Source organism: Alnus glutinosa, chromosome 1 (assembly GCF_958979055.1).
Source record: "Alnus glutinosa chromosome 1, dhAlnGlut1.1, whole genome shotgun sequence".
NCBI lineage: Eukaryota > Viridiplantae > Streptophyta > Magnoliopsida > Fagales > Betulaceae > Alnus > Alnus glutinosa.
Genome location: NC_084886.1, coordinates 11,337,454 through 11,360,984, shown reverse-complemented (window position 1 = coordinate 11,360,984; position 23,531 = coordinate 11,337,454). Strand labels below are relative to the sequence as shown.

At 36.3% G+C, this 23,531-nt stretch overlaps 2 protein-coding genes across 4 annotated transcripts; one reads left to right on the top strand and one right to left on the bottom strand.

Moving 5' to 3' along the window:
- Positions 1 to 162: 162 nt before the first annotated feature.
- LOC133872528 (uncharacterized) lies at positions 163 to 12,518 on the top strand. 3 transcript variants are annotated; one of them, XM_062310058.1, is made up of 19 exons: positions 163 to 1,029; positions 1,404 to 1,514; positions 1,702 to 1,758; positions 1,938 to 2,014; positions 2,104 to 2,203; positions 3,657 to 3,730; positions 4,483 to 4,583; positions 4,676 to 4,779; positions 5,754 to 5,807; positions 5,908 to 5,963; positions 6,055 to 6,093; positions 7,823 to 7,964; positions 8,208 to 8,392; positions 8,786 to 8,853; positions 9,083 to 9,155; positions 9,619 to 9,680; positions 9,810 to 11,088; positions 11,331 to 11,601; positions 12,282 to 12,518. In XM_062310058.1, the coding sequence occupies exons 1-18, from the start codon at positions 949 to 951 to the stop codon at positions 11,590 to 11,592; spliced, it is 2,925 nt and encodes a 974-aa protein (XP_062166042.1). In that variant the 5' UTR covers positions 163 to 948; the 3' UTR covers positions 11,593 to 11,601; positions 12,282 to 12,518. The 3 variants fall into 3 exon arrangements, with proteins under 3 accessions (XP_062166042.1, XP_062166050.1, XP_062166061.1); XM_062310066.1 differs by lacking the exon at positions 12,282 to 12,518 and adding an exon at positions 11,986 to 12,241; XM_062310077.1 differs by lacking the exon at positions 12,282 to 12,518 and having other exon boundaries at positions 163 to 794; positions 905 to 1,029; positions 11,331 to 11,768.
- Positions 12,519 to 13,612: 1,094 nt separating this feature from the next.
- Positions 13,613 to 17,044, bottom strand: LOC133872519 (disease resistance protein RPM1-like). Its single transcript, XM_062310048.1, has one exon. It carries the CDS (start codon positions 16,968 to 16,970, stop codon positions 14,133 to 14,135), a length of 2,838 nt encoding a protein of 945 aa, XP_062166032.1. The 5' UTR covers positions 16,971 to 17,044; the 3' UTR covers positions 13,613 to 14,132.
- Positions 17,045 to 23,531: the final 6,487 nt, after the last annotated feature.

Genomic DNA, 23,531 nt, shown 5'->3' with positions numbered 1-23,531 from the left:
ATGCAACGACAGGGTAAAAATTCGAAAGAAAAACAAAAGCAAATCCTTCGGCTTAAATTAAGAGGTCCCCCAATTCACAAAAAAAAAAAAAAAAAAAAAAGAGGTCCCCGGAACGCACAGAACGCCACCGGCCTACATGATTAAGAAATCATAACTTGAAGAAACAAAGTCTCCTCATCACGTATACAACACCAACAGTTAATCTGCACGCATCGTTCAAAATCAAACCTCACGAAAGGTTAACCCATCTGATATAGACTACCGGCTAGTATACAACTCCAACCTTTTCATCCACTCTCTCTCTCTCTCTCTCTCTCTCTCTCTCTCTCTCTTTCTCTGAAAAGCAAGAAACAAACACGGCAAAATATTTAGACAGAGAAAGCTATTCTTTTAGAGAGGGAGAGAGTGAGTGGCGCCACCTGGCGATCTCAGAGGCGGAGTTGCAGACGCTTAAAGGTACAGGCGGCGGATCCTGTGTTTGCCACGCCACGCCAGCGGTTTTGTATATCACGCTGTCGCACCAATCAATTCAAAGTCAGTCACACACTCTCTAAATAGCTGCTAATATCAACGTTCTTTAATTGTGTCCCAAAATCCGAGAAATCCAGTCCTATTTTAGCGTTTCGGTGGAATCAAATTCGGTGTTTTCGGATCGGATCAAATTGGAGTTTCGGATCGCGTAATTGAGTGAAGGATTCGAATTTAAGATCTTTGATATTGAGAGGCTGAGCAAGGTTGCGTGGTTTTTCCTTGCACGCTTTGGTGGTGGTTATTTGGAGCTGAAGGAATTTTCGGTATTTAGTGTTGTGGTTTGGGGAGGGATTTTTGGACGAGTTTTGGGAAATGTTGGGTGGATTTTGTGTGATGCTTTGACGTTTATATTTTTTGGTTTGGATTTGTGTAGATTTTTGTGTTGTGTAGTGTGTGTGTAATAGAGGATTAGCCGACATGGTCAGCGGGAATTTGTTCCACTGTAGAAAGAATTCATGGCCGCCCGAGGAGTATATCAGCAGGAACACTCTGCAGTTGGTAAGCTTCTATTTTGCTTGTCTATTTCTTTTTTAATATATATTGTAATATTCATTGGACTCTGTTTGATTTCCGTGAAAATGTAAGAAATGAAACAAAAAATTCACAAAACTTTGAAAACTATATTTGGTAATTCAAATATAACAAAAATAAAAAAGGGAAAAAAAAATACAATTCAGGTTTGTACCACAATTCTGCTTGCTGGATAAGTAACAAATATCCACTATAAAGAATTGCTAGTCACTGTGAATGGTAGCGATGCACTTCATAGCTTGTACATTGGCATTTACATAAAAGTTGATTGTTTTGGTTAGGATACCCAGTTTTAATATTCTACGCTAACTAGTTTTTGTTTTCCTTGATACTCTCTGTAGTTTGATTTTGATAGTGCTGGCCCTCCAGAACAAGCCTGGAGAAGGAAATTAAGCAGCCATGCTAATCTTCTCAAAGAGTTTAGTGTCACGTTTGTGGAAGCAATAAAGATGGTAAGAGATTGTTCTCTTTCACATTAGATGATTTATTGAGAAAACAGATGAGTGCCATATATCATCTTGTATATAGCTTCTTCTTTATTTATTTAGCTTTTGTTGGTTTATTTAGTTGTTTATTCTTTTTTCAATTTCATGTCCTACTTACCTCCTGCTGACTGGTTTTTGATTTTTGACTTTCAAGGTTCGACTTGGTATACGGTTGTGGTCATATGTTAGGGAAGAGGCTTCTCAAGGAAGGGTAAGTTTTTTGGTTTCCTTAATGTAGAGGTCATAATTTTACGTTCTCTCACAGGTGGTGTTTATTTGACCTTCTTAATATTTGAAAGTTTGATGAACTTATTAAGACCTGTTTTTACATTAATTAACATTGGAACTTAGCTCCATGAACCTGAATAGCATTTGACATTATCTGTGCAGAAAGCACCTATTGATCCGTTCACTCGAGAAAGTTGCAAGCCATCAGCATCTCAAGGGGTTCCACTTGGAGGAATGGGGTATGTAGTGTATCAAGTAAAATGCTTCATTTCCTTGTTTGTAATACTTTTTATCAATCTGAGAGGATCTACCTCTATACGTATTACAGAAGCGGCAGCATATCTAGAGGTTTTAGAGGTGAATTTCGGCAATGGCAAATTATTCCTGGTATATGTGAAGCTTCACCTGTCATGGCCAATCAGTTCTCTGTAAAGCTCTGCCCTAAACCTTATCTTCTATTTGCTATGTGCTTTCTGTTTTCAAGACATATATGTGCTCTTTCCTCTTTCGAAATTCTTGTGTCTTGCAACTTGCCTATTGTTATAAACCATGGTTTTATGGGAGAGTTTGGTATGCAATCTAAGAGAAAAATTGTGCCGTAAACTCTCCAGATGAGTATATAACTGAAAATAGGTAGTTAATTGATGTTGTTTAGCTATTGTAATACCAAGCATATTATTAATTTAAGTGATTTTGTAAAAATATGGGTGCTAAGTTTCTTTTTGTCCGGATTTACTGGGGTAAGTTTAGAGGTTGAAAGAAAGTCTTTAATTCAGATAATAAAAAGGTAATAAGTATTAATTTGATTCCTCAAATATGGCATTCTGAATTTGGTTTATAGAAAGTAGTAGTGATGGCAATTAGAAGTTATTGGAAGTTAACCTTCCTCAAAGATGTTTCCAAAATATTATAAATATATCAAAGTTGGTTGAATATTTTTCAGAAACATACAAATCAATGTGAAAAATGTTAAAAATTAATAGTTGGAGGGTTTGGGAAGTTTTATTGTTGCTTGAAATCCAAGAATTAATCGTTAGCATTGGACTTGACTGAATGTGAAACTAAAGAGTTTTACTTAACAAATTTGAAATATTAAGATATAATGTAGAGGTAGATGATATGAGGAATTGAGAAACAAGTTTTTGAGTTTACATGTGACAAGAAGATACTAAGTGTGCGCCAAAAAAAAACGTTGTTTGACTGTTTTTTTTTTAAGAAGTAATGCATTTCATTAAAAGCGTAGAAGGGGCGCAACCCTTGTAGACAAGAAATATACAAAAGAGACTATAACTTCTCTGATTGCTGGAAGTGGTGACATTTTAAGAATTTTGGGGATGCCTTTTAATTGTATGAAACAGCAATGAATTTGGAAATAGGTAATCAAGATAGTTGCTGAATAAGAAATACCAATCTTCTGACCCTTGTATACCCATCAGAAGTTCTAAAAGATTTCCCAACTCACACCCTCTGTAATGTTAATGTTCTGAAGATGGACCTCTGTTGGAAAAAAGAAGTGGAAGAGCTCTAAACACACTTGATAAGCCCCAAGTGTCAGCTGATTTCTTGCTTTGTCTGTCATCTGTTTCCTCTCTTATGCTAGGGCTGTGTTACTCCATTTGATTAATTTTGTTGATTGTTGCACCATTCGTGTTACATCTACAACAATGCACGCAGCTACATAAAGAGGAGAAGCTTTTTTTTTTTCCCCCTCTCTCATTGAGTTGTTCTGCATAACTTATGGAGAATATCTGGGTGTTAATTACTATTTACATGTTATCTTAAGAAGCAAAAGGTTACTGTCCTATTGTATAAACTGGAAACACATGAATTTGTAACCATGGATTTACTTTTGAATCCTTCTTTGTTCTTGAGGAATTGCAGATTTTTATATCAAGAGATGGTGGAAACAAAAAAATTTCAACAGTTTTGGCTCCAGGCCAACATGAAGGGCTGGGGTAAGAAACAATGTTTTAAAGTTTAAACACTTTATGAAAGAAATTATGTGTTCTTATCATCTTTGTCTTCAACAAGGTATTTAGATGTTATTGCAACTTTTTTGGTCATAATTTATGTAAATATTATCTGTAATTTTACATGCTTCTACGACACCTGAAACTATACTTTAAAATCATGCTTGTAAATTGAATGTCTGAGGTTTGACTCCCTTGGGTTGAATTCCTGTGCTTGGTTTGTGGGTGATTGTGTCCATTCCTAAGGAAATTTGATTCTGGAGTCATGGGTTGGAGATAATGTGACATATAATTCTTGCCGAAAACAGAAAGTTAGAATCTTCCCTTCTAATTATAATGTCAAATAGGGAATCCGGGTGCTCTTTTTGGCATTAAAGGGCAGTCTTGGTACCCTGTCTTGACCAGGAGAGTGAAATATATTTTTGATGGTTTTTCCACAGAGATATATGTTAAGTGGGCATCAGTTGATTTCGATGCTCAGTAATATGGTCCTTGCATTCTAATGTTGATGCCATTAAGAGTTTATACCTCTACTAGAACAATTCTGGAAGATTCTTTCTTCTAGTTTATGACTGAGGATGACTGTTTTGTGGTTATTTATTGGATTAGTCAGTGGGGAAAAACGGAGGGAAGAATAGATGAATCCATTCAGTAGTGTTTTCTGAGTTTGAGGTTTAAAAGTAGGAAGTAGATATGGTACAGATTGTTACCGTAACTTTGGTTTCATGCTCTGGCAGGAAAGCTGGTGATCAGGGTATATCATCATGGGGATGGAATCTGAATGGTCAGCATTCTACATACCATGCTCTGTTTCCTAGGGCATGGACCATATATGATGGTATCATTCCACTTTATTGTTTCTGTTTGCTCTATATACACATCTTCTAATCGTGGATTCTTGTTTTAGTTAACATACTTCTATTCTTTTAGGTGAACCGGACCCAGAACTGAAAATATCTTGTCGACAAATATCACCATTCATTCCACATAATTACAGAGATAGCAGTCTTCCTACTGCAGTTTTTGTTTACACGGTATGTTCAACTTTTCATGTCAGATAGAGTTGAGTGACATGGATCCTAGCTCTCTGAAGACCAATGTCAGAAAGAGACATCAATTACTAACTTCTAGCATTTAATTGTGTAGGTGGTTGGAGGTTTGATAGTTTAACTGATGTGTGTTCATGCATCAGAAAGCATGCTTATTGACATCTAGCAAGAGATGTATCTCATATGAACTTTGTCACTTGTTTAAAATTCAGTACTGCCATTTGTCACATCAAAACAATATTTAGCATTGTCAACTAGTATGCTCTGCTGATAAAGAAATTTTACTACCAACTATATAGGATTTATTTTCCTTAATTAATTTGATCATCCATATCCTTAGAGCCGATCCATTTCAATTGAAATCTTATGGATGAATCCATTTGATTATTTATTTTCATTCGTTGACTTGAAAACAGTATCCATGTTATAATGTGGTTGATTATGTGGAAATGCACTTTTATTAGATGTGTTTTTCCAGGGTTGAATCTCATTTGAAATGGTTCATACTGCCTCAACCATAGAACCCCTAATTCAAGCCTGGTTCTTTATGTTCTCAAGTACGAAAACTCAATGTGTGTGTCAATATTTTAAACTCGAAGTTGCTTTTTAGAGTTCAGCATGTTGCTATATGTACACTGATGATCTCTAGCTCAAACGTGTCTTCAACCCAATAAGAACAAGAGGGAAGGTGAAGTAATTGGTTCCAGACGTATTTGGTGCATGTGTAACTGACTGATAAAGAAAGTTGTATGCTGTGGGCATTAGAGCTCTTATCATAAGAGTTGTAATTTAATCCTGTCACTTGGCAAACAATGGATAAAAGCCAACAACGTTCTGTAGTCTGATGACCTTTATTTCTTATTTTTTGAGGGATATTTCAATTATATATTTTCTAATAAGTAAGTCTTAAATGATTTTTGGTTAACTGGTTTTTGAGAATGTTGCTTTTTTCTTTGTAGTTGGTTAACACTGGTCGGGAAAGAGCTAAAGTCAGCCTTCTCTTTACATGGGCGGTAAGATGACATCTTGCCATCGGATTTGTATTACCCTTATTCCAAGCAATTGAAACATGGGTTCTTGGATATTCAGTCATTTTTGTTTCCTTTTTTGCAGAATTCAATTGGTGGATTCTCGCATTTGTCAGGAGATCATGTGAATGAACCATTTTTGTAAGTACATCTAATACATTTTCAGTGTTTCCTATTTGTGGCCCTCCATATTTATCTATATGTTTTAACTTTCTTTTCTTTCCTTTGATAGAGGCGAAGATGGAGTCTCTGGTGTACTTCTTCATCACAAGCAAGTCATAAAACCTTAATTGCTATATATGACGGTTGGTTTGCAGATTTCTCTTGGTCATTTTAGTGTTTTAATAGATAAAAGTGAAGCCAAGGTATTTAAAAGACCCTAAAAAAAAAAAAAAAAAAAACCTGAAGGTAAGAAAGACAATATGTAAACATTGAGACCTTAGAGCAGTTTAGGGCCCCACTTAAATTAGGATAAAGATCATTTATGTAACTCACTGACAAGATGCTAAAAAGGTTTTGATGCCTTCCTCTGATATGTTACAATGAAGGCCCAGCATGTTAAAGTTGGAGTACTTACTGGATCCTGCCTGAATATTCATATACAAGTTTGTCAGAAGAACGTAGCTTTTTTTTTTCTTCTTCTAAGCAAGAACTTAGAGTTCATACTGCCCCTAATTTACCAACACCCAATGAAGAGAAAAATGATTTATTTGCTTAACACAAAAATAAAATGAGGTTTGCAGCCATGGTCTTTATATTTGAAATATCAGGGAAAAAAAATACTGAAATCAGTAAGAATAGAATGTGGTAGCGTAATTAGATAATATAAAGGCCTCTATAGGAATACCACTGGGCATCTTCCCTTTATTATGCTTTATTCATGGTACACACCTGATGAGATTGTGGCTTAATGTATTATGCCACTTTGGTGTTCTAGATACTCGCTTTGAAGCAAGTCACAAAATGGTTGAAACCTAAAATTCTGTTTGCATCTTTTAAGTGATTATGAATTCAAGGCATATCTCTTCATTTAACTACCTTTGACACTAATTTTTACCATCTAAACCTTATTTCTCAAGCTGGTTAAGGCACTTTGAACATGCATTTTTTTTTTTGACACATTTGGCTATTTTTATAATACTGGCTGCCTGGATAAAATATGGATTCTTGTAAATTATTATTTTATTTTACATATCATTGTTGCCAATCAACATGTTGGAAGGTGTAAGCCTCCAGCAATGTTTCATGTAATACAGTTTAAATCTCTATTTATTTGTATGACTTCTACTTACTACTATACTACATTCTGTAAAGTGTCCTTCAACTATGCACAGGAAAAGCAACTAATGCATTGACCGCTTAAACTTCTGGTTATGTAAGAAAGTTGAAAGTTAAAAGAATTAAAATGCTTTGGCTAATTTTGGGACAAACAAAACTGCAAAGCAAGATATATAATTTTTGGGCCGTGAGCTGTAAGTTCCAATTAGAAGAGAGTAAAGAAAAAAAAAAAAAAAAAGTGGAAAAAGCAAGGTGAAACTAAAACATGCCTTAAATCTGGTTCTCAGTATTGTTGACTGTGATGTAAATGTAAAAAGGATTTTTGACAATTTCTCTGGCAATTTCCTACCCTTTTTTAGTTGGGAATGGCACAAGTAGGTTGTTCTTTTGTTTTGTTTGTTTTTGTTTTTCTTTAATAATACTTTTTTGCATATTCTTAATGATCTTAGTTTCTCTTTATTTGCTGAAGTTCTTACTGAACAAACATTGCATTTTGTATAATGTCTGTAGACATAATTTCTTAATGTTTATTTTTTAAAATTTCTTTCTGCTTATGCGGTAAACCTGAAGAGAAACCTTATTATCAGGTGGGAGATTTGGAAATTAGTTTCTTTCCCGTCATTCACAACCAACTAGTCTCTCCTTTTCTTTTCCCGTTAAATGAAGTTCTTAACTCCATGACAAGATTTTAATTGTTTCTTGGGATTATGCCAATCTTGCAGGACTGCAAAAGGGAATCCTCCTGTTACTTTCGCAATAGCTGCATGTGAAACTCAGAATGTAAATGTGACTGTTCTTCCATGTTTTGGGCTGTCTGAAGGAAGCTGTGTTACAGCAAAGGATATGTGGGGTAGAATGGTCGAGGTAATTATTCCTTGTATTTTTTTTCCTAGGTTGCTACCGGTTTTGTGCCTTCTTTTGCATAGGTGGTCACCTATAGTTTAGTCACTTGGGCTGTATAGAGCATTGAACCGGATGTGTGGCCATATTCAATTAATTGTGAATTTTATGCAATAGAGCTTCTGAGTTTGAATAAGTCACAGCTTTATCGCAAATCAAGTATTGACAATGTGGCTTTGGACTCTTAACTCTTGTCTGTGTCTCTAGGATGGGCAGTTTGACCGAGAGAACTTCAGTTCCGGACGAAGCATCCCCTCATCACCTGGAGAGACAGTTTGTGCTGCTGTTTCAGCCTCCACATGGGTGGAACCTCATGGGAAGTGCACCGTTGCATTTGCCCTTGCATGGTCATCTCCAAAAGTAAAATTTTCGAAGGGCAGCTTATATAATAGGTAGATTTATGCTTTCCTTTTCCTTGTCCAAGTGTGCATGTTTGAGAGTTTAGTAAGTTACACTTGAAACCCTTCGCTAAAATCTAAATTTGCATACTTGACTATGTTGCAATATTTTTTTCAGTAGCTTGAGAAGTTGCTTTTCGAATTTTTGGAATATTTTGAACAAAAAGGTTTTGGAATAGATGCTTTCAGTTTTGGCTTCAGAATATAAAATTTACAAGCATGTTGCAAATTCTTGATAGATTGCGATTTCTTTACTACCTCACACTTTGTGTAGTGATTGGAAATTGTGTCATTGCCTATTATGTGACAATATAGGTCATGACGATTGTTTCTTAAGCTTCATCTTCTTCTGTTTTATTTATTTATTTATTTTTCTTTTGGTTGCAGGAGGTACACAAAATTTTATGGCACATCTGAAAGTGCCTCCCTGGACTTGGTGCATGATGCACTAACTAGTATGTTTCTTTTGGTTTAGATCTGTTTTATGTTCTATAGAGGCCGGTGTCCCATTTATTAGGCCATTATGTGCTGTATTTTTTTAATTCTAAGCTTCTGGAATTTTGTAGTTTGTACTCTCTGTTTTTGTTATAAGCTTCACTAGGGCTGTATGCTTTAGAAAATTAGAAGTTCCAAATTACTGTGCTCTGCATGTTATAACAGTTATTATTTTGAAATCTTGAACAGATTATAAGCGGTGGGAAGATGAAATAGAGAATTGGCAAGGGCCTATCCTGAAAGATGAAAGGCTACCAGAATGGTAACACTTCGTCAAACTGATATTATTTGTATCAAACATTTCACTTGGTGTCTTAAATTTGTGAAAGGGCTTAGAAAAACTATTCCAGAGAAGCCCTTTCAAAATTTTGCGGAGTTCATATGTAGACTGTACATACTGAAAGGCTGGCCTTATGTATGAGTTTTATGCCTTAAATTTTTAAGTATATTCCAAAACCGATGAGGAACCCCTTAATGGCACAGACGAGCTCTATAGCACCCTTGATGTCAAGCTTGTCCTCAATAAACACTCCACATCTGTTCACATACCAGATATTGGTCTAAAAACACATCAGTACCATTGCGCGCTTTCATGGCTTACTTAATCTTATAACTTAATGATTTGCTAGAGTAACTATTGGTGCCTTTGGCACAAATGCTATTTGTTCTGGATTCTTTTCGAGTCATTCATGGTAGATACGTAATTCTACGTCCAATATTTGCAGGTACAAGTTCACATTATTTAATGAGCTGTACTTCTTGGTTGCTGGCGGAACAGTTTGGATTGGTACTCTTCTATGTTATTCTTTAACATCTTGATATTTTACAAGCAAAAATTGGTTTCCTAAGAAGGATAATACGGGCAATATCATTAAGGTCAGAAATAACATTAAGACTGCTTGATCTTTTTGTGCAGATTCTCCATCGTCGACTTCAGACATGAGAAATGATCAGAATCAATTAGTAGAAGTGGAAAATACAGATGTCAATGTAACTGAAGCCAAGGTGGATGATGGCAGACAAGACTCAGTTTTCAAGCATACCACAACCAGTGCTGGATTAAAAGAAAAAGATGAAGCAGTGTTTACAAATTTTTCTTGCAAAGATGAACCCATGGTACCTCTGAAGAAGGGGCACTCCAACCGCTCTTTGCATCCCCTCACATTGCCGGACCCAGAAAATGAAAATGATGATGTTGGAAGGTTTCTTTACTTGGAAGGAGTGGAATACATCATGTGGTGCACATATGATGTGCACTTCTATGCTTCATTTGCACTTCTTGAGCTGTTTCCTAAGATTGAACTCAATATTCAGCGTGATTTTGCGAAGGCTGTCTTATCTGAGGATGGAAGAAAAGTAAAGTTTCTGGCAGAGGGAAATTCGGGAATTCGGAAGGTTAGAGGAGCTGTTCCTCATGATCTGGGAACACATGACCCATGGAATGAAATGAATGCATATAATATTCATGATACAAGCAAATGGAAAGATCTGAATCCAAAGTTCGTACTTCAAGTGTATAGAGACTTTGCTGCGACAAGAGATATGTCATTTGGAGTTGATGTTTGGCCTGCTGTTCGTGCTGCCATGGAATACATGGAACAATTTGATAGTGACAATGATGGTCTCATTGAGAATGATGGGTTCCCAGATCAAACATATGATACTTGGACGGTTCATGGTGTGAGTGCTTACTGTGGATGCTTGTGGGTTGCCGCACTCCAAGCTGCAGCTGCAATGGCCCTTGAACTTGGGGACCAGAGTTTCGCTGAAAGGTGCAAAAGCAAATTTTTGAAGGCCAAACCGTCATTTGAGGCAAAATTATGGAATGGCTCTTATTTTAACTATGACAGTGGGTCAAGTAGCAATAGTAAATCCATACAAGCAGATCAACTGGCTGGGCAATGGTATACAGCATCCGCAGGCTTGCCTTCACTTTTTGATGATTCCAAAATCAGAAGTTCTCTCCAGAAAATCTATGATTTCAATGTAATGAAAGTTAAAGGAGGCAGAATGGGTGCTGTAAATGGGATGCATCCCAGTGGTAAGGTGGATGAGACTTGCATGCAGTCACGTGAAATATGGAGTGGTGTCACCTATGCTGTGGCAGCTACAATGATCCTAGCTGGAATGGAGGAGCAGGCGTTTACAACTGCGGAAGGAATTTTTACTGCGGGCTGGTCGGAAGAAGGATATGGGTAAGTTCCACGATGTATTCACCATTTGTAATGTGAATTGATGACTTGTTTAAAACCCTGATTAAACATAGAAACATTTTCATTGGTCATTGTTAGTATGATGATGTGATCTACTATAACTATGGTCGCTTACTGAAAAGGAAAGGCAATAACTATGTTTTATTAAACAGGGTGTAACATTTACAATATTGTTTGTTGTGCGTTACTTTAATTTTGACATCTTCCTTTTCTACCAAGTACAGATACTGGTTTCAGACTCCAGAGGGATGGACGATTGATGGGCACTTCCGATCTCTTATTTATATGAGGCCACTCTCAATTTGGGGTATGCAGTATGCACTATCACTGCCAAAGGCGATTCTTGAGGCCCCAAAGATCAATATAATGGACAGAATCCATATTTCTCCTGGTAGTGCGAGATCATCTCACAATGAAACAGGCGTTAGAAAGATTGCAAAGAAAGCAAAGTGCCTTGGGAATTCTGTGTTTAACTGTACTTGCTGATTATGGCACGTAAGTTCCATCATCATTGTAAAAAACTGTTCTTTAATTAATTTCTTTGCTTCCTCGAAACCATTTGACAAGTGAAAACACTCGGTGAGTTTTGGGGGAGTATTCCTTTTAGAAAATGGCAATAAAGGCTGGGTGGGTAACTCGGTAGCCAACCCACTTAGATGATATGCATAGGTCTTCCTTTTCATCTTTTTTAATATTTTTTTTAATATATATATATATATATATATATATTTTTTTTTTATAAAGTGAATAGGTAAGTGTTCCTTTGGTATTTTGAAAAAAATTCTGTTACTATTCTTTTCAAGAGCCAGTATCTGTTTTTGTTGTTATAGTCAGAATAGTGAATACTGAAATTTAGGTATGTAAATTCGGATGTTGAAGGCAGAGTTATCAGTGACGATAAAAGTAGTAACATTTGGAGGTACATTCAGTTTTCTGCTCTCTGACTCGAGTGTATCGGGGCGGCGGCTAGCATCCTTCCCATGACTAACATGCGTTCTAGGTCACACTGCTCTTCCACAAATATCATGTTCATTACAAGCCTGTTTACATTCCGAACAATCTAAAGCTTTGTGTCTGATAATTAACCATGTAATGGGGGGCACTGTGGCTGCGGGCAACAAAATTTTTTGATATCTTGTCAGCAACTGATACATTATAATTATGTGGCTTCTTAGGAAGGGATGGCAATGGCTTTTTGGCTGATCCACATTTCTTTGGCAGCTCAAGTGATCTTCCCAAAGCTCCTCTAGTCATTCAAGTGATTTTAAGAGATTATTCTTTACACATTTTCATTTTATTTCTACAGTAACGTGTTGTTTACAGATGTTTGGAACTGTACTAAATGTATATCAAGTTAATCCAATCTTATGGTTTAAACAATGTGGCCACATATTATGCGGTCCTTAATATCATTCCAAGTTCTTGGACTTGTGAAGTCTCCGGAAAGATATACAGAGAACAAAGCCAGTTTTAGGGAGTACGAAATCCATTTTTTGACAAAGAACATGACCCAAAATGTAGAAAATTAGACGGTGCTGCTGAAAATGTAGTTAGATTTACTGAAAAATAAAGAAAGAAAAAGGATTGCGTGCTTTCAGCATCTGTAAACGTTATGTGAATGGTTTGTGAAATGCAAATTTATTTGTTAGTCTGTTTAATGGTTTGTGCCGGATCCTTAAATTGTTGATTATATGATTGACAGTTGACACGGGGTGCTCCGGCCGCATGATTGTTGACAAGGAAAAGTTACTCGATATACTCGGAGTATATAATTAAGGTCGCAGAGTGGTAGACTTGTAGTGCTAGCCAATCATACACTGTTGCCTATCACCCGTTTTGGTATTTGTTTTTTCTTTTGTTTAGGAAATATAGCCTAATCCTCCATAAGCGGGCACCTCTTTCACATTTACTTTCCTACACTATCATTTTGTGGATCTGTTAGTTGAGGGCATTAAATCATATGGAAAAATGAGCAGACATGCACGTACATAATTTTTTTTATGTGAAATGATGAAAATGTCTTGAATTAAGACAACAAATATTGTGCTCTTGCTAACACCATCTCTTGGTTCTCTTTGGCTGTGATAGTTATTACAAAATACGTGATATCTTTCATGGACAGACCAAACATATCGAAATTGATTGCCATTTCTTTCATCATTATCTTCTTTAGGGCTCCTCTGTAGAGTTGTCAGTGTGATTAGATAATATATTCATGGTTTCAACACTCAAATTGATAGTTATTAGGCAGTGTCTACAAAGCATTTACAATTGAGTCGCGTGTTTATGATTGTAGTCTTGTAGAGATTAGTCTCATTCAGTTTAATAAGTTGATTGATTATCCAGTGTTATTCAAAACCGTGGGATAGATTAAATTAATTGGTGCAGTACTCTCGTCTTTACCTCTTTTATAGTCAGCTTGGTATATATATATATATATATATATATATATATATATATATATCAAGCAATAGCCAAATTCCACATTCAATAGCACACATGAAGAAGAAACAAATATTAAATATTTATTCCACAGAGCAACCTGACTTTGTACAAGAATGCCCCAATTATATAGACAACCAAAGGTTATCCTTGCACACTGATAATGAGTATTTACAATCTTTACATGTTTACAATTTGTGGTTCACCACAACTGTTGGAGTATTAACAGTAATTTACATATTTACAGGAGTGAGGAGTATCCCCATGCTTATTTAATTACAATGTGTTTTCTTTTTTACAATCATTTACAGTATTTACAATCTCTCATCCTCCACACATATTCACAACCTGGATGCTTTGAGCATCATACACATTGTGAACCACAAGTTACCTCTGAAGCCCCAAGCATTAATAAGCCGCTTGAAGTCCAGTTAAATCTTTCATCCAACTATAAGAACTGTTACGGTCACTTGCATATTTACGCCCTCCAACACACGAGCCAGCTTCAATCACTACAGAACTCCCAACACCATCATCATCATCATCACTGCTTTGTACAGGCATGCCCCATATCTCTGAATGTATCATTTCCAACGCGTTTGAAGATCATGACTCTTCAAAATGATAGTACTGCGCCTGGAGGAATTCTCTCCCTCATTGAGACTCTCCAGAGAATTGACCTCCCATCCCTCTTTCCAGTAGGTAGAATAGACTTCTGGGATGTGAGCAACTTTCCAATAGTCGCACCCTTTTTCGTCAGGACAAAGCGTCTTGATTAATTCTTCGGGCATGTCGAAAAATTCTAGCACTTTCAACTTGGATAGATGTTCAATCCCAAATGGCACCTTCTTCAGCAAGTTACACCGCTGGATAATCAGCTTTTCAACACAGGTCATTGCTCCCTTTTCCACTTGCACGCATGTAAGCTCACTGAATTCATCGAGGCCTAAAACCTTCAGCTTCTGAAACCCCCCGGTCCTGAAATACAGCGTGTCTCCCTGAAAAACCTGGAGCAATTCAAGATGCACAAGATTGGGCAGATTTTGGAGGAGCACAAGTGGGTCTTCCTTTAATCTACTCCACTTCAAATACAATCTGGCAAGGCCATGGAGTGATGAAATCCAGTGAGGTAACTTCTCGAAACGCCCTCTCAAGTACAGCCGCTGAAGCAATGGAGGGGGAGAAGAAAGGTGTTCCAAATCAAGTATCTCTTCCTCCTCTATTGATGTCAATGACATAGCACGAAGGTTGGTCAGCTTTTCGAGGGATAAACACAGAGACTTGCCGTCTTCTTTTCTCAGCTTCACAATGCCTAACCTCCTTAGTTGAAACAGTTTCCCCAGCTCTGTCATTATAGTCCCGCCGCCTTGGTTCGCCTCTATGAAACAGAGCTTTTGCAGGGATTGCAAACTTCCTATATTTCCTTGGATCTTAAAACCATATCTCGAGTGAAAATATTCGTAGGATTCAAGTTTGTAATGATATACAAGAAGATGGCGCAGTCGTGTGAGCTTCAAGATCTCCACAGGCAGTTCAGTGACACGGGTATGTTTAAGATCCAAAGTTTCTAGATTCTGAAGCTTCCCTATAAAGCTTGGAATGCTTCTAATTTTGGTTCCCCTAAAGCTTAGATATTTCAGATAGTACAGGTTCACAATATCAACTGGGAACCTGTGTATACGTGAGTACTGCAAATCGAACACATGTAGCAGCCTAAAAGCGCCAAAAAACAATTTTCCAATGTGTAGCTTTTCTACCACCCCAAACAAGAACAGAGAGCGTAGTTGAGAAACACACCTGTTTTGCCGAACATTTTGCGTTGTGTTATGTATCGACAGGCGTCGGACCTTGTCGGGCCACACCCCGTTCTGATCTTTAGCGATTGTAGTGAAGTTCTGCTCTCTTGACTTTGTCACGATAATCTCTCGCAGCAGGTCATGGACGTGGTACATCTTCACCCTTCCATCGCTCGTTGTGGCCGCCACTTGCAGTAGGCCTCTGTTCAGGAGTTCGTCGAGGTAGTCCTTCGCAACTTCTTCCAGCGTTTCCCCTTCTTTGGCTTCAACAAACCCCTCCGCTATCAGTAATCGAATCACTCTCATTTGCTCAATCTGATAATCTTCTGGAAAGATGCTGAGGTACAAGAGACAAGATTTCAGGTAGAACGGCAAATCGTTGAAACTGAGCGAAAGTACTTTCTTCAAATCCTTGAGTTTGTCGTTGCCGTCGATTTCCGCACCAAGACTGCGGCAAACCTTTTCCCACTCGTCAATCCTACGCTTGTCTTTTGTCGCCAAAACACCGCTGATTGCCACAATCGCAAGGGGAAGTCCCTCGCATTTTCTCAAAATATTTCTGCATATTTCCTCCAAATAAGCAGGGCATGCATCCCCTTGAAAAGTCTTCCGGCAGAAAAGATCCCAAGACTCTTCCAGAGGCAGGGGATTCAAGTTATAGACCTTACCAATGGGTTCCACGCCGGAGGTGGAGGCTACGTCGGCATTGCGTGTAGTGAGCATCACTCTGCTGCCGCAACGATTGTTAGGCAAGGCGTATTTGACAGCACCCCATACACGCAAGTGCCAAACATCATCCAAAACAATCAAGTACCTCCTTTTCTGAAGCAAGTCCTTGATTACTCTTCTCAGCCGGTCGTTGTTCATGCTGTCCAATCCTTCCGGAACTGGTCTGCTGACTACGCCGAAGATTTGCCGAATCATGTCTTTGAGGAGTTCTTCTATCTTGAAAGATTGAGAGACAGTGACCCAAGCGCGTATTTTGAAATGTTTCTTCACTTCTGGATCATCGTACACTTGCTTTGCCAAGGTGGTTTTCCCCATTCCTCCCATTGCAGCGACAGAAACTACTTCGCGCCCAGAACCGCCCTTCACCAGCCACCCCACCAGCTGCTGCGTGGGCTCATCGATCCCCACTAAATCAGTCTTTTCAAAAAGAAGCGCGTCCTGCCACGTGTTTCCTGCATTCTTGGAGCCCGAGCCTTGTTGAGCTCCGCTAAGTTTGTGAAGCAGCCTCTTGTGATCCCCGCGAATGTTTTTGATTCTGGAGTTGATGCCTTGTAGCTCGGAAACAATACGAAAACGAGATTTTACGTTCTTAATACAACAAGAAACTCTGTGGAGAGAGCTGTAGAGTCCGTCCGCATGATCATGTGCTTGAAGAATTGTGAATTCGTCAAGAGCGTCTTCAGTTTCATGAGCAATCTCTCGCACTTGCTTCACCCACACTTTGATCTCCTCGTCGCTTTCTTCCATTGCATCCGCTATCTTCAGGAAGGCCTTCATGCGCTCTAGCTCTCCTCTCAGGTAGAGAACTTCTTCCCGATCGCCCCTCAGGAGCATCATCTCATTTTCAACAAAGCGAGCAATCTTTTCAAGCAGAAACCTCACTGCACCCTCCGCCATTCTTTCACGCCCTTCGAAAGTCTCCAAGAGCTGCGGCTATACATACGTCCCCAACCCAATCCGCGTTTCGTCAAAGAGGAATCTTGACTCTTCAATGTTCTTTAGATTTAATAATTAGACTTTATTTGGGGCAAGCAATGATAAATTAACTAACAATAATGTCTTGACATCATGCCCGTTGCTGGCAATAAACCGCAATAATCTAAGTAAAAAAGAAAAAGAAAAAGAAAGAGAAACCATATTAATATTATAATTCATGAATGATATTCCTGCAACGAGAATGTGTTCCCATTGATCAACCAATTGTATTTTGGCACCACGCGCGTGGTTTCTATCACGGAGCAAGACAATCAGCTTTCGACATCAGAATTTCAATGGCAGAAGCTTCGTCCTTAAGGTAATCTAAGGGGACACTAAGATATAAACAAATTAAACAATAACGTCTTACATCATGAGGCTTGTCCGGCCAAATTGGAATTATGGGTCCTTGGGAAAAAAGCATGGAAAAAGGTAAGTAGAAGAAAAAGACTAAAAGAGTGTCTTAATGGGCTATTCTATCGATCTTTTTCCCATTATAATTAGTTCACATTGATGTTTTTGACTCTTCCCATTATAACGTACATAATCCATCCGCTGATCACCACTCCATTTCAATATTATTCAAATTGAGCATATAAAAGAGGAAACAAAAGACTTATTCAACAGGAATTATTGAGTTCTCCCCTCTCTTAACCCCTTCCCTTCGTCAATTTGAAAAAAGAAAGTATGAAGTTAATAAAAAGTGAACAAAAGAATTATCCTCATCATGGAAGAAAGAAAAAAGTAACTAATAAAAGCTTGAGATATTCGAATCCTATTATTATTCAAATAATAATAATAATAATAATAAACCAATAAAGGACAAACTTACTTGAATAAAAGCTAGTTCCACATATCTACCACGCAAGATGATCCATGTGTGTGCCCACCTGTCTTAATGCCATTAAATTGTTAACGAATAATACTATTTAATAAACTGATATATAATATTATACAATCCAAATGATGTGGTAATAAATATTAGCTATTGGATCAACATTTAAAAAAAAAAAAAAAAGAACTAATTTTTACTGACACATTATCATAACTAATAAGAATGAAAGTCTGAAAATCACATACTCACCATTATAAAATAATGAATAATTAACAATTTATAAACTACCAAACATGAAGCCAAATATTATATTGTCAATATTATAAATATTGTAGATTACAAATTACAAATAAAAAGATAATCATGAGTTCATTTTAAAACATTGTTGGACCAAATCAATCAATGATAATTTGTTTGTGAGGCTTTGTATTCCTCAATGTCTTCTTTTTTGTAGCTTTCAATTGTTTGTAAAGAACCTTGAGAGGTATGTCATCATCATCCGACTCTGTCTTTTGTAGGTAGGGAAGAATGCGATGAAGAATCTTGACTGAACACTTGTTTGTTTTCTGTTGTTTGGCTAACAACGTCGTATTCATTTTCTTGTTTGGAGCTAGACCCTCTAAGCTTTACAGTTGGAGTTTCCTATAATAAGAGATCGAGTTTCATTAGAAGTTGCATATAATTATGTAGGTAAATATTGTGTAGATTTCCAGGATTCAACATATAATGCATTGTTACCTTTTGGATGTTAGCTTCTTCTGTAACTTGCGCTTCAAAGATTCCAGAAACAATATATTTTTCCTAGCCTTTTTTCAAATTATATTCATTAAGTTTCAATTGGAAGACAAATTCTCTGGAAACGATTGTTTTCATTTCTCTTGGCACGATTTTGTCTTTCAAATTCTGCATAAACATAGCATATTATTAAAAGAGATTAGAATATGATATATTTTTTTTATTGAATTGTTGACTTTATTTTGTTATAGTACTCTAAAAAATTCCAGATTTGTTACCTCATCTTGTAAATTTACAAGTTCCTTTGCAGTTTTGCCTAGATAATGAATCTTGTTGAATCTGTTGTATCTGATACTTCAATTTGTATCCTAAACCTCCTTTCATTTCCAAAATTGTTAGGAAGAGAAATTTTTATATATTTATACATATATGTGTGTGAATTAAATATCATTTGTTGTTTTACCTTGGTATGCTGAATTTCGGTTCCGCTTGACAACGTTCACACAAAAAATTTTCTTCTTTAAACTTAACCTTCGTCTTGCATGTTATACAACCAATATAATACCAGTCATACTTGTTGTTTATTCTTTCAACTTTGCATAAACATGTGTATAATATTTCTTGTAATTTTTTTTTAATAAAAAATTAAACAATTGATATTGTATTCATGATATTTTATAAATGCATTAATAGTTATAATTTATTATACCTTCGCTTCTGAGTTCCCTTCCATTTGTTTTATCTCTACAACTGTCTTCCTGTTATGCAAGGCAAGTTCTCTATTTGGTATTATTGGTGATTGTTCAATCTTCATCTGATTCACTTCTATTATCGTGATGTTGTTCAACCTATTCATTAATAAATGTTGGTTTTTATTAAAAATGGAAATTTTTAAAAATATATATATAATGGAGTGTTCTTACTTGTCAAGAACTGTATCAACTTCTGGAATATCAAGATTGATGTACATTCTTGTTACACTTGTTGATGATAAGCTGTACTAACCTACAAAATGTTTAAAGAGAAATTCATTAACATTATTAGTGGAAAGACATTTTATTTTTATTAAACATACTAAGATAAATAGTTACCTCTGTAAGTTCTCACAACAGTCGAAGTTACAATTGAAATAGCTGGTCTTGTAGTATTCTTATTAAAATCCTCATCTATTTGATGTGCTTTAGACCCCCACAAAGTTATCTGCAAGACTTTGTTTCTGACATAGTACATAACTAAGTTAGAAATAATTTTCTATACTTTCACCTTATTTTATTTTTATGTGATATAAAGTTTTGTTTTATGGGTTCAGTAGCTCATTGTCTTTAACTTGGAATTCAAGTATTTTCTTACTCTTCCAATAGAAGATGGATTGTGCGTATTTTGGTTGGACGTCCTTTTGACTTTACTTCGTGAATTACTCCAACCGATTCCAATCTACCAATCACATCTGCATATCAATGAAAGAGATATCAATGAAGATAGTATTGATTTTTCGTTTTGTATTAGTTACGGCGAAATTTTTAAACTAAATTTGGTAATAAATGTAAAGTAAGGATTGATACCTGTCAAATAAGTATAGTCATTGCTACGGCTCGTTATCGTCTTGTAGTCAGCAAGTTCAAACCCATATTGAGATATGGAATGGTTTATTTCATGGATTTTAGAGACTGAAGTCGTTAACATAATTTTTTTTTAAATTGGTGATGCACTAGACAGTATTGTGCTCTGTATTCTTCCACTATAAAATTCTTTCTCTAATAAATGCATCCTTCGTTGAAAAAAGGCCTAAAACGTCGTGCAAATTTATTCCTAATACTTGAATATATTACCGTTCCCTATAAAAAGGGAAATGCCAAAATTTAGAACTACATATCCAATTGATGATTTACATGGTCATCTAATCAAGTTATATGCTAAATAAAGTAACTCTAAAATTAATGTGAACTTACATTTTCATCGGCCATGATCATATCTAGACTGATCAAGTCATTGCCTTGTGTTATGTTTACTGCATCCCACATCCTTATAATTTTAACTTTTATGCTCCATGTGTCATTGTCGGGTGAAATTTGACCAAGAGATGTGTAATTTATCTTGTTATGATTCAATAACACCTGAAAAAACAATAGAAATTAGTAGGATTTAATTCTATTTGTAAGTATCATAATATATTCTTTAAAAACATTAATGTGTATGCTAAATATTACCTCTAGGTAAGTTGTTGAAGATTTCCTTACATACTATATTTTTGGTTTTGAATTTATCACCATCATGTGTATCTACAATGAATATTCTAAGGCCATTTCTACTTGTAACTCTGGAGATAGGTACATACAATTGGCAATGGCTGAAGACAGGTTTAGATAGGAAAAGGCCTACACGTTGCAACGACTGTCCTTGACTTTTATTTATTGTCATAGCAAAGTAAACATATACTGGAAATTGTCTTCTTTTTAGAACAAAAGGCAATTTGGAATTGGAAGGAGATAGTATTATTCGTGGAATGAATACTTTATCTCCAACATGAGTTCCTGAGATGATTTTTCCTTCTAAGAATCATTTTGACAATTGAGTGACTAAAAGTCTTGTACCATTGCAAAGTCCAGCACTTTGATTTAAATTTTGAAGTAGCATTATAGGGATTCCAACTTTGAATCTGAGGTTGTGGTTAGGAATACCTGTGAACTTCAATGAATTCAAAAATTCTATTGGGTACATAATATCTTGGTCCTGGTTGTTGCTCGCAGCTTTACATATTGAATCTGCACCGAGATACGTTTCTTCATCAACGTTAATAAGATCAATTATGTAGTCATTTATCTCTTGTACATCATCATTTGTTGGAGCTAAAATCGCTCTGTCTTCTAAATACTTAGCATCAGTGTATTTAGATTGCAACTCAGGGTAGATATCATTCACGATGTCATTAACAGGATGAGTCTTATGTTGAATTATCAAATCAAATGGTATATCAATGAACGATTCACTTTCATTATCGTTTAATTCTCCATCACCTATTTTCAAAATTTACTGTGCAAATTCTTTTGTAGCACTACCACCTTGATTTTGCTGAAGCCTCATATTCTTTGTCAAAGTAAAAATTGTACATTTCTTCCATAACAAAGATATGTTAATTGATGCATCAACTATTTATTCTTTTCTTCCTTTAGCTACAACTGGTAGTATTTGTCGAAAATCACCACCAAGGACTACTGTCTTTCCTCCAAAGGATTTTTCTCCACTTTGTGGATCGCTGAAGCATAAAATATCTCTTAGTGAACGATCTAAAGCTTCAAAGCAATTTCGATGAGCCATAGGAGCTTCATCCCAAATTATAAGACTTGTTCTTGTCACCAGTTCTGCAAGATGTGAACCTTGCTTGATCCTGCAAGTTGAGTTGTCTATTACATTAATTGGTATCTGAAATCTTGAATGAGCAGGTCTTTCGCCAAGTAACAAAAGTGCTGCAATTCCAGACGATGCAACTGCAATGATTATCTTTCCTTCGGACCGCAATTGACATATCAAGATTCTTCATGGATAAGTCTTTCCAGTTCTACCATGTCCATAAACGAAGAAAAAACCACATTTATTTTCTGCAACAGATCTAATTATTGCATCATATATATTTATTTGTTCACAATTTAGACCACTAATAAGTTTTAGGGGTAATTACCTTTTTCCCCCATCAACTACCAGCCATTGTCAACATGCCCCCATGAACTGACACATCGACCAAAAGAGAGCATCCAACTACCAACTTTATACACTTTTCCCCCTTCCGTCAGTTTAATTCGTAAAAAGACATAAATGCCCTCAACTTTTTTAAACATATTAATTTTAATATTTTTTTTTATTAATTACTGTTGGAGGGCATTTTGGTCTTTAAACCAAAATTAACGCCCAAAAATGGAATATTCCATCCAAGTTAACGGAATTCCTTGACGGAAGGGGGCAAAGTGTGTAAAGTTAGTAGTTGGATGCTCTCTTTTGGTCGAGGTGTCAGTTCATGGGGGCATGTTGACAATGACTGGTAGTTAATGGGGGGAAAATGTAATTACCCCTAAGTTTTATCTGCTTCTCTGCCAAAAAAATCCTATTATAGTCGGATTCTTCTTGCAGTAGTCTATTGTTACCTTCTCTGAATAGTAACATGTCTTGATATGGCATTGTCTCAAATTCTCTAAGTGACCTTCCATTTTTGTTCAGTAATCTTTCAATGTCACATAGTGCATAGTTTTGTAATTGCGATTCTGTGAGATGTAGGTCCTCATATTGTAGAATTCTTTGTTCTCGATGCAATATATATTCAGAAAACAAATTCCAATTCAACATCCATAATTTAATAGAATCAGCAACCTCACAAAAAATCAACATTGTGACAAAAAGTTCACGGAGTTGCTTCCCTGAAGCCCAATGCGATGCTTGGTTTAAACACTTATGCCATTCTTTGTCATCATCAAGCAAACCAAGAGCGTAGCATGCTGACTTGAAAGTTGAGTACAATATACCACTTGTAGTTCTTATTTCCTCAAAAGATCGAGGACCTTTGACAATATTTAGTAACATTCACAAATAAAATCGTTCGCCACTTCCAGGATAAGCATAAAAAATTCTCCCTACACATCTTATTTTCTTCCTCAATTTCCATTCATTCTCTTAATTATGCCAAACCCATTTGGAAGGGAAATCAGAATTAGTCAATTCTCTTGCTTCTTCATACAAAGCATTCGCTTTTTCCATTTTGTAAATTTAGTTTTTCTAATATTTGGCTGATTCAAAACGTTGTCTAAATTATCAGAATAATCAAACATGACAGGTTGCTCATTTTCAAGATGGAAATTAAGTCTCTCAATTGGAGGTTCTCGATAATTAATTTCAAATTAGAAGATCCTCCAACATGCTTCTATCGT